A 17,881-nucleotide genomic window follows, 5' to 3' on the forward strand; every position below is an offset into this window, starting at 1 on the left:
GCAGCGGAACCCGCGGGCGGGCGCTCTCGGATGTGCCTCATTTCTGTTTTAAAACGCGGCTAAATTCGCGGGATGCCGCTCGCAATGAAGTGGCAAATAAATTATTCCTTCCCTTGAGTATTAAACTGTTATCTGATTGAAGTTTACTCCGATGTTCCAGCAATTTAGTTCTGTAAGGGAGGGGTGGCAGGAAAATAGTTGTGCCCGTAACAAAATAAGTAAATAAATAAATAAATAAAGCCCTAAATAGTCTTCTGTAGGGAAGAAGTTAATATACTCAATTATTTTCTGAAAAAAGATCATAACATCTGGAAATTGATATCAAATGGTGTACAATCCCTGAGAGACGATAAACTTCCACTGTATAATATTTCCACTAGAAATCTTAATAATCCCATAAATCTTCCTTGTGAATTGGGAAAATGTAACAGTTCATTGAAATACTCATTGGGAAATAATTGAAAAAATGTAATAGTTCACTGAAATATTCGTGGGTTTTTTTCTTTCTTTGGTGCTGTTGCTAACTCTGTGCATGTGTGTAAATATTCCTACTTCGTTCTAAAGACATACACGGAATATTCCCTTGAGCGCTGCATACCATAAAAGAAAAATATGCCCTTTTGACTTATTAATCATTATTACAGAGTTCAAAATTGCAGCGTCCCTCGCACATTACTAGAGAAGGCAAACAATTCTCTCTGTGTGTATTTCGTGTTGCTAAATTCAGTACAAACTTTACAGCTCTCAACTTTTTTTTTTTTTTTTTTTTTTTTTTCCCTCACAGACTCTTCCTATTCTGCTCGAGTTATCCAGGGCAACTGAAAGCAAGGGGACTACTCGCCCATTATGCTGGCCCACTGCATCGTAATTAATTACACACAAAGGCAATTGCTTATTGTAATTCACCTCGTGAATGTTTAATTTTGCAGAAGTAAAAGTAGATGAGGATTTGAACACGTCTAGGCTCCCTGTAATGAATATATGAGTAATTAATGTTGCTGGAAAGACACAGATTTATATATATTACAAAAATAATAGTGTGATATAGAAGAGATGTGCGTGTGTTTGCTTGTACCTTGGTCGAGGAGAGAGGAGAGCATTTATGTGTTTTTGTACTGAATTAATGTATCCCTTTGGTTGCGTTACTACAAGTCGGAATAAAGACAATTAAGCCCTTAGCATTTCTGTCACACTCCATTAATTACTGTAGCCGCTGCTGTCCCGACCACTTCGTAACATATTCATCAGGTACGATGCGAGTCCAGCAGCGTCAGCCGGTGAAGTAGGCTATTGTTGGTTTAAACTATAGCCTTTCAAATGTTCTTTATTTTACTTTTCGTACGAGATTGTTTTCCTCTCCTTTAAAAATGTTTTTCTAAAAATAAAACTCAACATAAATGTTTTAAGATTAGATTTGCGGGGCAAACAGTTTAATTTTCACCATATGTTGCCACAGCAGTTTGTAAATTAAAGAAAAAAATCTTTCCACTAAAACCACCACCAGAAAAAATCTAATATAAAAATGTATTCTTCCCAAAGCGTCTCCCTCCTGTGGGCTATTTTACAGCTCCCAAATAAATCTTTAAGGTTGCAAGGAAGGGGAAAAAACAAAAAGTACCCTGATGACGGAAAAGCAAATCCTGCCATGATAATGTCCTTTATTAATATTATAGATGTGTAGTGTGCTGGATGGATCAATCATATCCATTCACAATCAGGATTAAGAGAGCCTATTTTAATGAAAATCTATTAGTCTCTCGCTTGAGACACGGATGCTGCTTAAATCAATAAACAGCATAAAAGAGAATACGACGCAGGTTTCTAAATTAAAAAAAAATCCCATCTATGAAATGTGTTAAGACGTCTGTAAAATCCTGAAACCCTCGATCGATACTTATAAATATTTAATTTTTTTTTAACACAAATTGAAAACCATTAACACTGCATCCATTCTTATTATTAAAACAAATTGTCCTTGGAATTATGTGCTGTGGAAATGGAGCCAGATTGAAAGGGCATCCTCTGAAATATGTTTACTCGCTTTCATGTAAACCAATAAAGATCTGCAGGAGTCTGTAGCGTGAGCAGAAAGGTTTGATGCACAATGTCCATGATTACAGTCCCTGAATTAATCACGAGAGAGAGAGGGAAGGAGGGAGCGAGATGGAGAGAGAGAGGACTCAGTTATGTACTCAACAAAATCTTGCTCTTCGGGTCAGCGCTTATTAAAACGTGGATTAAACCGACGATTATTCTGTTTGCTTATTTGCCCCACTTCGACAAAAATAAGCTGAAGGGGGGAGGGTGGAAGGAAATCAGTTTCGCCCTACGTCATACCGTGAGTAAATGTACAAACGTAAATTCCTCCTATAAATATGAAATTCAATACTTTGCCTCGGAAATGCTTAAAGCTAATGCAACGTTTAAACTCATTCATGATTATTCCTCTCGTTTAACTCGGAGAAAAACCACACTGGCCAAGAGCTTCCTTTGAAAGAGGAATTAAAAACTAACACATGGATTGATACCACGCTAAATGAGCGCTCCTCTCCGCTGCCCTGCTCGCAGATGCCCCCTCTGGCTTTGGGGAGGGGGCAGCCGGGGGGCGGGCTCGGGTCCGTGGGGAGGAATCAGCCCCGATGGGGCGGCGGTGGGCAAAGGAAGAGGGGCAGAACAAACGGGCCACCCCTTTTATCCACTTAGGACCCCCAGACGGGCAGAGGGCTCCTGTCTGTTGCCTCAGGGCAGTAGGGAGGGAAGAGGAGGAGGATTTTGAGGGCATGGTGCCCTCAGGTGAGCCGGCAGGCCGGGCAGTCGGGACAGCCCTCAATGTGCCGCGGACGGCCGGTCCTGCAAGGGGGGCTCGGGGAGAGCGGGGTGGCTTGTGGCACCGCAAAGGGGTACCCAGGGTGCCGCGGTGAGCCGGGGGCAGAGGGAAGTTCCGAGGAGCGCTGGTGACTTTTTAGGTTTGCGACAGGGTCCCAGGAGTTCCGCTCCTGCTAGGGAATGGTGTTTGGGCGGCAGTTCCTTCTCTCTCTGTCTCTGTCTCTCTTTCTCTCTCTCTCTCGCTTTCTCTCTCTCCCCTTCTCTATCCCTCCCTGCATCCCTCCTCCCCAGCCCATTTATCAGGAGCAGCAATGAAGGTAATTCCTCTCTGAACCCGCCGTCAAAGTTTGTAGTAAGGACAAAATTGCCCCCCCAGTTTTGTTCCCACCTGCACCACCTCGCCCTAGGTCCCTGCGCAGAGAGGGGGGGCCCGGGGCGCTGCCCGCCTCCCGCCGCTCGCTGCCGCGGGGACAGGACGGGACGGGCCCCGCGTCCCCGCAGAGCCCCGCGCTGCTCGGCGGGGCCCGGCCATGCCCGAGCTTCTGCGCCCTCCGCCGCCTGCCCCGCCAGGGTCCGCGGCGCGGGGTGCAGGCCGGATCCCCGGGAGGGCTGAGCTTTGCACTGCTCCTTTTTTGTTTGTTTGTTTTTATTATTTTCCCGGTTTTCTCCCTTTCCCTTTCCGGCGCTTTGTTTCGCTTTTCTCTTTCGGAGCGAGTCTGAGGAAAAGTCTCCCCGGGCTGCAAGGCTCCCCCCGGGCCTCCCTGCTGCCGTCGAGGGCTCCCGGTGGCCCGCGGGCTGCCCCGCCGAGCTGTGCCCCGCGCGTCGCGGGAAGCGGCGCGAACCAACCTCTCCACCGGGCGCTGCTGGGAAGCAGGGAGGGAGGGATGTGGAGCGGGCAAGAGAGCTTTTTCCCCCCCGTCTGTCTGAGGAGGCTTGGATTTGCCCCTGTCCTCGGGGGCAGGAGCCCGGCAGTGGCAGGAGGCGCCCGGGGGGCTCCGGGAGGAGCGTGGCGGGGCTGCAGGCGTGGGGCTGGGCGCAGGGGGGAGCTGCGGCGAGGAGAGCGGGACGGGGGCGGCAGGGAGGAGAGAGGGGATCCGGCGGACTTGGGGCGAACTCCGGCAGCTCGGGGAAGCCGACGCGCGCCGTGCCTCTCCGGCGCTGGGGACGCGGAGTCAGTAAATATTTATCCTTGATTGCTGCTTGCTGCGAGGGAGGCAGAGGGAGACTGGGCACGGTGGGGATCGGTGCCGTTCGAGCCGAGGGATGGGGAAAGTTTCCGCGGCGGGCGGCCAGCCCCGGTAGGGAGCCTCTCCCACGGGGGAGTGAGTGCCGGTGGCCCCGCGTGTCCGTGACACCTCGCACCACGCACCAGCCTGCACAACTGTCCTCTGCGAGCCCTTACACGCGCAGACTGCTTGAGAGAGGCACAAGCAGCGTGTCGTGCCGGGATCTTTCCTCAGCCATACGTTACTTCCCCGTCTATCGTTTGCCTTTATTATTTATGTGGTGCCGTGTGATATACATTAGAGCCTCGGATTTGATTGGCGTTTGCGATGACAAGACCTGTTTGTTAAGTTGTAAGGCTTCCTCCGCTCCCTCACTTGTTAAACGAACTCTGGAGGAAGGATGCCACCGAGACACGACAATATAATAAATGTCAGGGATATCCGCAGTGCCGAGATCAAATGATCAATCCTTGTCCGCTAGATAATCATTTTAAATTCGCACAGGGGGAGATTGATTTTTTTTTTTAAGCCCTTTATTAATTGCTTCCTCGATTATTATTTTTCCCCCTCCTCCTGTGGAAGTGTTAACTCTGGTGCTGGGGGCACCTTTGGATTAATTAAACGTATTTTTAGTGTTTTAATGTTCTGCTAATTTTCAGAACAGTCCCACACTCCCCCGGAAAAGAAACAATGGCCCCTTGCTCCAACAAGGAGCTTGCTTTGGTTGCGATTCAGAGCAGAGGGTGGCGTGATGATGAGCTCTGATTATCTCAAACTCGAGGCGGGGGAACGAGAAGGACGTAAAAAGCCAAACGACCAGAAGACAAAATTCCTCCAAATACCGAATAACCCTTCGCGTTAAAGCCCGAGGAGAAGAGGCAGAAATAAATAGCTGGGAAGTCGGCTCCGCATGGGGATCAAACGGTGCGGAGAGGCGCTGGAAATGCCGGCGCTGTTATCTGGAGACGAATTTCAGGCAGCTATTCAAGCGCACAGAATAATAATTATTCCAGGAGAACAACAAAAATAACTGCAGCCTACCAAGATCAAGGTGGGGAAATTATTGCTAGTTCTATGTTAAATCCAGCAGGATACGTTTCGTTGGGAAAAAAAAAAAGGTTTAATGCTCTATTTGTCCTGTACACACTCCCGTGTTAACAAATAATCCCTCTGCTGCATGCAGCAGGATATCTCGATATCCAGAGAAACATTTTAGATTTTAATTTCCCCCTACAGTACCTTCAGACAACATAATAAGAATAAACAAGGAGACAGATCCTGCAATGTTCACATACATCTGGAGAGACTCCCTACCTATGGATACCCCACAGCCGAACAACCCACTCCAAATCCTCCGAACACACCGACACGGACCTCCGAGGCACCTCGCAACTTGTTTAGCTGCAGCACACGTCCCCCTCCGTGCACCCACCCACCCACCGCCAGCCAGAACAGGCAACACTTTTAAAGCAGCATTTTTGTTTCACCGATTATTTTGACTGTTTAATTAAGAGAAATTAGCTAAATAGCAAATCAGGTAGAATTTCCAATGATTACAAAAAATGCACATCTCCGGCTTTTTATTCATTACCTTTTTTATTGAACACTCATTTTCCTTTCCTCTTGACAGCGATACATTTAATTGCAGGAGCTCAGTTATTTGGTTAGCTGTGGGTCCGTTTTTATTCACAGTGTTGCCACGCACAGGATGTCCTTAAAATCAATTAAGTCTTCCTCGACTCTCATTTCTGCAACCCATTTACAGAATGTAGATACCTATTTTCATGTTTTCCTCTTCCCCCCTCCCTCCCTTTTATTCCTCTCTCTCTCCGTCTCCCTCCCTCTCTCTCTCTCTCTCTCTCCCTCTCCCCCCCTCTTTTTCGCTGTTGCCTCTTTGCCTCCCTAAATCAAGGTGCAAAGATGCCAAAGAGTGATGAAATGAAAAGAAAGCCAATTGCTGGACTGAGGTGGGGGAGATAGCTGCTCGGAGTCCGCCTGCGACTATGGAGCAGTCAGTAATTGCTGGAGACAGGGAGAGCTGGGGGTTGGGCTGAGGTAGCCATGTATAAATAGTGTGATCTCAAATTGAAAGGCATAAATAACAGCAGGAGTGATCTAACCCTATACAGCCCATCTTCTACGTGCAAAAACAGCGTGCGGAGGACGGCCACATCTCCGATTGAAAACAAGTGGATCTCTGTGGATAAGATCACCGGGCAGCCATGGAAGAACTTACGGCTTTTGTATCCAAATCTTTTGACCAGAAAAGCAAAGAGAGCAGCAGCGGCAGTGGCAGCGGCAACAAGAAGGAGACGATCACGTACAGGGAAGTTTTGGAGAGTGGGTTGGCTCGCTCTAGGGAGCTTGGAAACTCTGATTCTAACCTGCAGGACATGACCGAGAGCAGCAACCATTGCCCGGTGCATCTTTTCAAAGACCACGTAGAGAGCGACAAGGACAAACTGAAGGAGTTCAACACGGGCAGGACAGCGGAAGGTAAGAGCAGGGCTGGAAGCCCTCCTCCCCGCGCTCCTCGCCGCCAGCCCCGGTCCCCTCCCCGGCCGCCGCTGGCTCTCGGCAGCGGGGGCCACTTGGTCACCGCGGCCCCGGTCCCGGCCCCGGCGGGGCGAGCGGGATCGCCTCCCGCATCCTGCCTCCCTCCCGCGGCGGCGGGAACGCAGGCTTAGGGACACGTACTCCTGCATGCATAACGTGAGCGTAGCCGCGAAAAACAAGTCACAACTTCGGTCCTGCCCCCCCGCCAGCCCCCGTTCACATCCGAAATCGATCCGGTGCGTTAGGCGTTCTCTCGCCTGGGGAAAGGGGGCAGCGCAGCACGTCAGACGTTTTTGTCTCTATCTGTGTGTTTTTGTACGAAGAAACCTTGTCCGGGGAGTTTTAATGCCTTAGGAGACCTGTTCTTCCTGCTTCCGGGCCGTCAGGATGCTGCTGCTTGTCCTGGGAGAAAGCGGGAGGGGAGAGGGCTCTCTCTGGACATTTAGTCTTGGGTCGGTCAGCCTGTCCTACTCGGAGGCTCCGACCGGCGGGGACGAGAAGCAGGAGAGGAGCCCGGTGAGACAGAGGCACCGGCCCACCCGGCCGGCTGGTCTCTCGGTCCCCCGCCAGCCCTCTCACCTGGGCCAGGCAGCACGGCACCCCGCCGACCGAGGGGAAAACGCCATCCCTTCTCTAAGCAACAACAACGGCAACGACAATTAAAAAACACACATATTTTTAAACCAACACAACTAAAAATCCCGCACAGGCTCGCAGGGGAAGGAGAGAATTAAAAGGACGGGGGGATTAGAAAGTTGAGAAAGTGTCTCTAGGCAAGTTAGACAGGTGGACCTGCCTGGGGAGCTACTGGCTAGCTTGGGGTAATAAAAACCGGTTAATAGGTTGGGGAACAACAACCAGCCTTTCAGCTGTTTCCTACTGTTTGATCTTGTTTAATATAACACCGGGAGATTTAATTTACAGCGCAAATTCTTATTTAATATCCTTCTCGTTTCTACCTGCTCCCCAAACAGAAGAACGGGGTATAATCCCGTATTCGTGCACCCATATTTCTGCACAAGCCAGTACCACTCAGCTCTGCTTATTTTCCTTCTCTGGTCGAGAGATTGAAAAACGAGAAGATTCAGTTTAAGGGAATCATTCGATACAGGAGATGATTTTCTTTTAAAAAAATGAAAGCAGGGCAAGCTTCAGGAATTATAAATAGAATGAGAAGGATCGAAAAAAAACCCCCTCTACTACTCTCCATTTTTCCCCGTGAATCGAAATTCTGGCTTGTATGTTTAGCTAATCTAATCTACGGAGAGGGGCTGGGGGTGGGGATGGAAGGGAGGAGTTGGAAAGAGCTGAGATGCTTGTGACAGTTTAAATTCATGCCAGGTTTCAGTCTAATTTCAACTGATTCCGGCGTGTGATTTCAGTCCCACCGATATGCTAGTTAATATTTTATACCTATCACGGACATGCTGTAGCCTCGGAAAAGAGACAGCTTTTGAACGCGCCTGATTTTCCCTAGGCATTTGCTGGGTTAGCACCCTCGTCTTTTCATAGGGATTCCCTTTACAGGAGAAACGAGAACAAAACGCCAGTAAAACCAACCGGTGAATATCCTCATCCGGAGGCCAGACCCTTCCCAAAGTTTTATGCAGCCAGTATCAGCCCCGGAGCCCGGGGGAACGATCACGGCCAGGGGCAGTTTTCATTCTGGAAGTGAAAACGAATGCTTCGGCTTGGGTCCGGCCTGACTTAAGCCCAGATGCAGTTCAGGACGCTTTATTACGTTTAATTAACTTACGATTTGCAATTTGTAATTTGCATTTTGGGATGCTCCTAAGTATATAGGTTAATATATGTTCATGAGCACATTTCTCTGTGTGTGTATACATACGCATGTATGTATATAATACCTGTGCACTTGGTGAGGAAAAAGGCATCATCCGCAGATCCAACTCTCCCCAAATCCACACCACCCAGAAGGTGAGGCACGACAAAGGAGGCAGTCAGGGCAGGCTCGTCCCGGGACTCCGCTGGTGCCCGCGCTGGATGCGCACCCGGCGGGGTGCCCCAGGCAGGCAGGGGATCCCGGGGAACCGGTTCAGCCTAAAGTGCTGTCCCTCGCTCCAGCATCTCTTCCTCTTTTCGTTAGCTGGGTTTGAAAGAAGGACAGTGCCTTAGGCCTCCCGACATTAAGGAAAAGGGGAGACAATGATAATAATAAAACGTAGGAAATAATATGCCAAAGCAAAAGAAGTCTCCCTACCCAAGACAGGAAAGGGGAACTGTTTTACCGCTGCCCCCACAGCCTCCCCTGTGCCCGGGACAAACATTCTCAGCGGCTGCCTCTGGTCGCAAGCTCTCCACGAGCCCCGCTGGAGTCCCTAAAGGTTGGGAGGGTTCCTGCTGTCTCGGAGGGGCTGCGAGTGACCCATGGCCCTGGAGCCCGCTGTCCCGCACAGGGCCCGGCCGGACCGCCTGCCCCGGGGTTTCGACCCGCTGGCAGGTATTTTGGGGGAAAGAGGGGTGCTAAGGAGAACAGAGACGGGCGGTCTCTCTCTCAAGCCCAGGGAAAGTTTCTTTTACGAGACAAATACTATCATCGTGGCTTCACCATGACAGAGGTAGGAAGCTTCTTGCATAACCCTTTTTGGGAGAAAACGTCGCCGGAGAAACCCCCATCCCCCACCTCTTCCCACTGCCTGGAGGTATCGGGGGCCGGCGGTTTTCCTACCACCCCCTTCCCCGAACTGCCCGTACCAGCGGCACGGCTTCCTCCTAACCCTGGAAAGAAAATAAAATTAAATGTATCTGTATAGTTTTTCTGACAGGGCACCAGACAGGCAAGGCAGCGCGGCTCTCTCCCTCCCTCCGGCCCTCGGGCCAGCTCTCCCCTGCCCGGCGCGGAGCCTGTAGCGGAGCTCAGCACCCCTCGCCCCTCCGGGGTCTGCCCGGGGCCCTCTTACCCCCACATCAGCTGCACCCGCAAGTTGTGCTGAGTTTGGGGACGAAGAGGGGAGGAGGGAGACCCCTGTGTGAGAGAATTTCGAAGAGGTGCGAGGGGAGGCTCAGCGTCGTTTTCTTCTTCCCCCTCCCGGCAGGGATCTACGAATGCAAAGAGAAGAGGGAAGATGTGAAGTCAGAAGATGAAGACGGACAGACCAAGCTTAAACAAAGGAGAAGCAGAACCAATTTCACACTAGAGCAGCTGAACGAGCTGGAAAGACTTTTTGATGAGACTCACTATCCGGATGCCTTCATGAGGGAGGAACTAAGCCAGAGGCTGGGACTATCTGAAGCTAGGGTTCAGGTAAGAGAAAGGCTCTGTTCCTGGAAACGTGCTCACCTCCTTTCCTAACTGCCAGCGGATCCTAGCACAGTGCCCCGTTTCATGCAGAACGGGGAGGTGAAGGCAGAGGTGACACGTGTGATGGGAAAGCTGTTTGCAAGTCTGCTGTACCTGTCCTGCCAAACAGTTATTCTGCTCTGGGAATATCTGCCCGTGTCTAGCGTTTCCTAGGAAGGTGGTTTAAACTTTTTTTTTTTTTTTGTATGTGTGTGGGGTAGGTGGTTGGTTGGTGATAGTGTTGACAAGTCTCTAATAACTGAACAACTGGTTGTTTTTTTTTTTTTTAAATTTCTCTCCCCCCCCCCCCCCCCCCCCCCCCCCGCAAACGTGCCATTTACTCTCCCTTAATCCTTATTTTCTTCTCGCTTTTTCTATTATGGGGCCATTATAGGGGGGAAAAAAAAGGAAAAAGGCCAGAAAACAATCGCCTGAATAAGGCTAGACAGTTTGGGTGCTGAGGGACAGGATTAGCCAGAGCCGGGGGAAAGGTGCCGGCTCTGATTCGCACAGCAAGCGTATGAATGCATGCCACCCCATCTGGTGGAGGTTCCCCCCGTCCCTCCCATCCCACTTCAGAGACAGCTAAATGCCAATTAGACTTCGAAATCTTGAAAATAGATCCGGGTTGCTGTAGTCCTGGGGCCACCAGAGCTGTCTGTTTGGGTGGCTCCACATCGATTATTTTAAAATTTGATTTTCAGTTTGATGCAGAGGAAAAATACTCCCTCTTCCCCCAAGCCAACTAGGGAATGCTTCCACAAGCAGATGTCATATTAAAAGAAACAAAATCCCTCAAACAAACAAAAAACCCAACATAAAAATAATTAACAAAAAATCTACCTAGAAAAAATAAGATCAACCTGTGGCTCTCTGAGCACACCCAGAGCAGGAGAAAGATGAAGGAAATCTCTTCTTGGATTAAAATTCTATACTTGGCCTAACAGACACAAACCAAACTAAAACTCAAGAAGAGAAAAAGTCACCAAGGCAGCCCCTGCACTGAACAAGACACCCTCACACCCTGGAGATGAGAGATGCCCATGTATATGTATACCTGCCCATAGGAGTGTGCGGGTAGCTACACGTAGGCATGGGTAGGCATGGGTATGGCTCTGTGGGCAGAGATGAGGCCTCCATGCCCTGATCTCACTGCCAGGCACAGCGGGAAGTGGAGAAATGCAGCCCCGAGCTGGAGCAGGGAGAGGGGTCTGCTTGAGCCCCTCCTTCAGCGTGGAAGGCAAGCTGACAGCACACTGCTCAGCCAGCATTTGCCCGAGCAAGCCACCACCTTGCTTTAAACAACTGTCTCCTGGAGGCAAATCCTGAAATAAATGGAGTACCTAAGTTCCTTTTTTTACTTTTTTTTTTTAATTTTTTTTTGTCTTCTTTCAAGGTTTCGAGGTTGTATTCTTCCCTGAGCTCCTCTGACTCTCAGTACAAACCGAGCAGGGCAAGGGATGGTGCTGGGCATATGCCTTAGGAATGGCAGCTTGCAGGGAATATTGCAGGGGCTCGAGTGCTGCTGGCCTACTTTCTCCTGGAAGATTGATCTAACCACACCATATAAATTAATGAAAAGATTAAACTTTTGCTGAAGGGGACATCAACTCTTATGTCATCTTCCCAGATCTTCTTACTTGGGCTCTGTAATATCTTTCCAAGGCCTTGATGTACTGTTTCTATAAAAATAAATTACTTGTAATTGAATTCTGCACTCTTTCTTTCAAGTACTTTATTACTGAGGAGCACCTTAACAGGATGTTCATAGTTACAGGAAAATTGGTGCTTCAAGTGCTTATGGATCTTAAAACAGCACACACACAGAGAATTAAAAAAATTCTCCCCAAAAATCAGGAAGAGATTATGACTGATGTTTAAAAAAAGATATTTATTAATTTTATAAAAGAGGTTTGTGTGGATTTAAAAAAATTCCTATTCATAAAATAAATATAAAGAGGAAAAAGAGGAAAAATGGATAATTAATTAAGAAATAAGAAGAGAGTTATCCATCAATAAGTAGAAGCAGAAAAAAACCAAAAGAAAAAGGCAGAAAAGGGAAAGGTTTTGGCTTTTTTTTTCTCCTAATACTTTCAGAATTGTTCTCTAATTCCTATCTGAACCTCTTGTCCCTTGCTGTTAAAGGATATAGTTTCAATTTAGCGTGGAAATTTGCTGTAAATAAATTGAAGCTCCTATGGTAGCTAGTCCTTATTAACCTTTTATTTTTAGTGTTGTACTGGAAACTCATATCACCCAGCTGTCAGGGTTATAATTGAAAGTTATGAGACCATAGTGAGGAGCAGGCAGTAATTCAATTACAACAAATATCTTTGGGTTTATGGTGCAGGGCTAAATTAAATGTCATTATTCACTGTCTCTAATGGAAATCAAAAGGAAATCAGATTAGAGCATTTGTGAAAGAAATCACTGAGTGATCCTTAATGAAGAAATAACTGTCTAAAACAGTGTACTGTGCTTTACTTAGCATATTCATGACTAATTGGAATTGATCGTGAATCACACCAAGCCTGATTTATTATCGCTTAATGCAGTGGCTAATTCATCACTTTTATTCCTCATAACCTTATTTTTTCGTAGCTAAAGGGAAAGACCACTTCGTTTTCCGGATTTAAATATAATTTCTGTTTGAAAGATGTTCTGATTTGCAAGAGAAGTTGTTTAAACGCTGCTTAAATTTCTTCTGACAATTTACACTGCTTTGTCGAGGCGGGGGTGGGGGGGCATGGGGAATACATACAAGGAGATTTCCTGCAAGGATTTACCACAGTAAAAAAAAGATGTATTATTGTCGCTACAGCTTGATAATATTTTGCATGCTCATATTCAAATACATCTGTAGATGTGTATAAATCCCTAACGGTCCAGTTAAAAGGAGAAGCGATGCATGTTGCTAATATTTGCGTGTTGCTGGTAGGGGGAAATAGGCTTGTGCCGCGCTGTGCTCTGCAGGGCAGCGGGGCGGCAGCGATGCCCGCTTAGCGCGGGGAGGGCTGCGCTGGCCACAGCCGTCAGGGACAGGAACCAGGACTGGCGGGTGGGTGGGTGGGTCTGTCTGTCTGTCCGCCCGTCCGTCCGTCGGTCTGTCCGCACCCGCTGCGCTCCGCAGTCGCCCGCTGCGCGCTTCCCCCACAGACACCCTAGGCAGGAAAAATGCTGCGCTGAATCAGAGAAGGCCAATTCCTACTTAAGAAAATCACTGAGGTACCCGAGGTAATTAATGCCTTCGGAAGCCTTTCTTTGCACTAATTACTCCGTTGTAAATGACCATCATTAAGGCAATTGAAGAAAGCTTGAAGGGAAAATTTGATGTAGGAAGTGCAGTTAGTATTAATTAACCGTATGATCTCTTGGCAAGTGCAAGAACATCAAAGGTTGTAGGTGTTTACTTAGCCACAAGATTTTATCAGCGGTGAAAGTCAATGTTTGTCCATATTCGATAGGTTTTGGTGTAAAGATAAGGATCCGCAAAATATTTTGGCCCGCGTTTCTGATGAGGTTTTGGGGAGAGCTGTTAATCGAGCATGGCAGAAGGGGAAAAGTAATGAAAGTCTGAAATGCCCCTGGAAAAGAGGCACGGGAAGAGCAGTGGCAACTGCAAAGTTCTTCGATTGTTTGAGTGAGAACGGCTGGAATTGGGGAAGCATTATCGAATTACAGACGTTCCTCGGGTAGGGGCATGAGCACTTCTTTACATCCCAGCCTGCAAAAGATGCTGCTCTTGTCTGGCCAGAAGTCTGCAGAAGCGGATTTTGTTTTCTTTAACGTTTAGGGAACGGGGAATGATTCAGATCCTTTCGCGAAAGTTGAGTGTCTCGCATCTTGTCAGAGATCATCGATTTTAAGCCCAGCTCGGGAGAGGGCAGGAGCTCCAGTCTCTTGGGAGCCAGACCCCGGAGCTTGACCTGGCCCACGCTGGCTCTTCCCGGCCTGTTTAAGATGACTGGGAAGGGTACGAGGGTCCCATCCGTCCTGCGGGTGGTCTTACTGTAAGTGTCGCTCCAGACGGGTGGCAGAAAGACTGCCACTGCCTGCCCAGGGGACACGGGGTCCTCTGGGACCGGTGCTAAGCGGCAGGCTCCCGGTTTCTCCCTCTGCGAGAGCGCTTCCCAACTCCTAGGTTCAACTAAGGGACCACAACAAGGAGCAGGACCTCCCCCCGAACAGCCCCTCAGCAGCACAGAGAGGGGCTCACTGTGCCTGGGGTCGAGCTCATCCCCTCGGCTGCTCCCGAGGGGAGACCTCAGCAGAGCTGTGCAGCCACTGGCCTCACCCCTCCATCGCCAGCTCCTGAGAAAATGCTCCCTTAGTAGCTGTCTAGGCCACCTCCATTTTTTTGTTGTTTTGTTTTTGTTTGCTTTTTCTTTTAACAGGTCTGGTTCCAGAACAGGAGAGCAAAGTGCCGAAAGCAGGAAAACCAGATGCACAAAGGTGGGTTAGGGGTGCGGACCGGCCGGGGGCTGGCGGCCTCGGAGCCCGGGGCGCCTTCGCCACTCACCCGGCCCTGTCTCTCTCCGCAGGTGTGATCCTGGGAACCGCCAGCCATTTAGACGCCTGCAGAGTAGCCCCCTATGTGAATATGGGAGCCCTGAGGATGCCTTTCCAACAGGTAGTTAGCTCCGTTTTTATTTTACTTTCCCCCAGTAAACTCCCACCCCCATTCGTTTGCACGGGAGGAAGCCGGACACGTTTACAAGTGCCATTTATATAGAAGTTGGCACGTATTAAAAACAGGCTGTAAAACTTGGTGAAGGAGCCCCCGCCCAGCTTTCGGGAGCTCAGCGCTCCTCGGGACTGAGCGGGGGGTCCCGCGGCCCCGGGAGGCGCCGGCGGGGCTGAGGGCTGGCACTCACCCGCAGCCCGGACCGGCCTCCCGGGGCCGAGACCGGACCGGCCTCCCGGGGCCGCATCGCCTTCCCGGGCGGGTGGGCCCGGCAGTGCCTTCTGCGGACACGGAGCGGCTCGGTCCGAGCGGCCCCGGGGGCTGTGGCCTCCTCCTGGCGCCGCAGAGCGCTGCGGGACGAGGCTCTTCCACCCGGTGGGCGAAACCATGAGGGGGAAAAGCTATGCGGACCCTTGCGCTGGAGTTCCCCTCCTCACTCTCGGGCGCGCTGTTGAGACCTGTCCTTTTCCGATGGATGTGGCCACCCCGGAGGTGGGGAGCCTGCTCTGCCACCCTGATGGTCAGCGGGGACAGGGGCAGTGGCGGAGCGCAGACACCGACGCCGCTGGGGGCCCCGTCCGTGCCCCAGCGAGGCGCAGCCACCCCGGGAAGGCCGCTGGGGAAAACCGGGACGAGGGCGATGAAATTCCATTCCCGCTCCTAGCCGGTTGTAACTCTCCCTCCCTCAGTGTTTTCTTTTTCTTTTTCTTTTTTTTTTTTTTCTTTTTTGGTCAATTAATCGGGGAATTGATTTTTTTCCAGCCCAAAGGGACCCTCCACCACCTTCTCCGTCTCGGAGACACGTGGAGCTGACAGATTAATTGTATTGATTTTTAAAAGACATATTTGGACCAAAATAATTAAATACATAAATAAACTCTCCCCCACTCCTCCCCGAACCTACCCGAAGCTGAAATCTCTCAGTCAACCCAACGTGTTTGTGTAGGTCTAGAAAGCTCCAAAGCAAACACTAGCCGGGCATAGAAGGGACCCACGGCCAAAGAGTTTTTAGCAAGGTATAAATAAACATTCCTAAAAAAAAAAAAAAAAAAAAAAGGAAAAGAAGAGGAAAAAAAAAAGCTATTTAGCACTTGTTGGCGCCCGTGCGTTGGACAGCATTTATTTATTTATTTATTTATTTATTTAAATATTTAAAACCACCAGGAGGTGGGTTAAGCGTGTCTCTGTGCCCTCGGAGCGGAGGTTTGCCGCCCTGATTGCGGGGGAAACTCCGCTCACAAGTTGTTCTTTTCACCCGCCGGGCTCCCGGGAAGGGCCGGGGCCGGGGCCGGGGCCGGGGCCGGGGCCGGGGCCGGGGCCGGGGCCGGGCGGGCGGGCGGGCCGTGTGTCGCTGGCGGCGGGCTCGGCGCTGACGCCGTGTGTGTGTCCCGCTCCCTGTGCCCAGGTCCAGGCGCAGCTGCAGCTGGAGGGCGTGGCCCACGCGCACCCGCACCTGCACCCGCACTTGGCGGCCCACGCGCCCTACCTGATGTTCCCGCCGCCGCCCTTCGGGCTGCCCATCGCCTCCCTGGCCGAGTCCGCTTCCGCCGCCGCCGTGGTGGCCGCCGCCGCCAAGAGCAACAGCAAGAACTCCAGCATCGCCGACCTGCGGCTGAAGGCCCGCAAGCACGCCGAGGCCCTGGGGCTCTGACACGCTTCCCCCGAGCCCCCCATCACACCCCGCCCCGGGTGCCCGCGGCGGGCGGGCGTGTGACCCGCACGGACCGCCGCTCTGCCCCTCCGCTCCTCCTCATCCTCCTCCTCCTTGGCTGCAGGGCGAGCAGCGGGCGCTCCGGCCGCCCTGCCGCCTTATCTCGTTTTTATTTTATTTTATTTTATTTTATTTTATTTTTGTTTTGTTTTTGTTTCTTCCCCCTTCCCCGAGGTGTGCGAGCGCCGCTTTGCTCGCCCGCTCGGCCCCAGGGACGCGGCGGCCGGGAGGTGCCGCGTGGCGCGGGGGGGACGCTCCGCCCGCCGCGGGCCCCGCACACAAGAGACGCGAGCAGCAAACACGCACCCGCCAGTCAGAGACTCCTCGGAGGACAAAGTAGGTGGGAGGAGAGAGAAAAGAGAGTTTAAAAAAAAAAATCACAAAAAGAGGAAAAAAAAAAAAAGGAAACTATCTCTAAATTATGTTAATCTGTGAACATTGGGGACACTTTGGATTTTTGACCCTGGCAAAAGTGATCGCTCCGGCATAACGTCATCTGCTGCTGTCAGTTTTGCTACCTTGTGCATGTGTCAAACTAAACACGTTTTGAAGATCAGAAATATATTAGAACAAAACTAAACAAAACAAATAGTAATAATAATAAATAATAAATCCTTGGGGCTGGTCTCCATTAAAGATGACATTTCTTTGTTGCCAACAGTATTATTTCACTGCCATGAATCTCTTCCATCACTGAGGAGCTGCTGCTGCTGCAGAACTGGTTTGAATTTAAATGTGGAATTTCAGATCTGAGGCAAGGCAGATTTTTATTTTCCTTCTTTTCTTTCCTAAAAACAAAAAGGGCAGCAATAACAAAAAAGTGTGTGTCTCAAATGGCTATGTCATTTGAAAGGAGAAAAAAAGAGACACTAGAACTTACTAATTGTTAGTGATAACTTGAAAGATGGGAACAATAAGAAATGCACCTGTTTGCCAGAATTACATGAACTCAAAGAGATGTATTGTGCCATAGAAACAGGTCAATTTTTCATTTTTTTGCCCCAAATGCCTAGATCTTTGAATCAGAATCTCACTGATTTACAGGATGTAGAAAGAATGAATTATATCACAAAGGTGGACATATGGTTTTAAGGCATAATACTGATGCAGCATTAATTTTAGTGAAATGCAATTAAGTGCAGTAAAGTGCAATACTGTAAATATTATAGATGAAAAAAAATAGCGTACTTATTCCGTTATTAACCAATTCTGCAAGATCCATAACTTAAATCCTTTATACTCAGACTGGTGCATTGCAGCTCCTTGCCAAAATGACAGTCCGAGTCTTCTAGGAATGGATAAAATTATATGTATCACATATGGGAAAAGGTAGATACTATGATTTCTAGTCAACTTAATGTGCCATATTTCTCAGAAGCAAGCTGAAAAATCTGTATTATACTTTCACATTATTTTAGGTAAAAAAGCAAAACAACAACAAACCCAAACAAGTTAAAACAACCCAGAGAAGTGTTCTGTAGAAGAGGACAAGTTCAATATTTGGACATTTTAATTTTTGCCTGTGATTTGGACACCAAGTATTAAGCTAATGCTTAAGCAAAGAAACTACTACAAAT

At 49.4% G+C, this 17,881-nt stretch overlaps 1 protein-coding gene across 1 annotated transcript; it reads left to right on the top strand.

The window, feature by feature from the left end:
• The first annotated feature begins 6,146 nt into the window (after nt 1-6,146).
• SHOX (SHOX homeobox) lies at nt 6,147-16,244 on the top strand. The gene is made up of 5 exons (XM_064411291.1): nt 6,147-6,548; nt 9,665-9,873; nt 14,304-14,361; nt 14,451-14,539; nt 15,999-16,244. Exons 1-5 carry the CDS (start codon nt 6,275-6,277, stop codon nt 16,242-16,244), a joined length of 876 nt encoding a protein of 291 aa, XP_064267361.1. The 5' UTR covers nt 6,147-6,274.
• Nucleotides 16,245-17,881: the final 1,637 nt, after the last annotated feature.

Source organism: Passer domesticus, chromosome 2, assembly GCF_036417665.1.
Source record: "Passer domesticus isolate bPasDom1 chromosome 2, bPasDom1.hap1, whole genome shotgun sequence".
NCBI classification, from domain to species: domain Eukaryota; kingdom Metazoa; phylum Chordata; class Aves; order Passeriformes; family Passeridae; genus Passer; species Passer domesticus.

Bases quoted from the DNA above. Each gene is read 5' to 3' on its own strand.
- SHOX (XM_064411291.1), top strand. From the start codon at position 6,275: ATGGAAGAACTTACGGCTTTTGTATCCAAATCTTTTGACCAGAAAAGC. The intron at 6,549-9,664 runs GTAAGAGCAGGG...CCCTCCCGGCAG, and splicing joins CACGGGCAGGACAGCGGAAG to GGATCTACGAATGCAAAGAG. The intron at 14,540-15,998 runs GTAGTTAGCTCC...CCCTGTGCCCAG, and splicing joins TGAGGATGCCTTTCCAACAG to GTCCAGGCGCAGCTGCAGCT.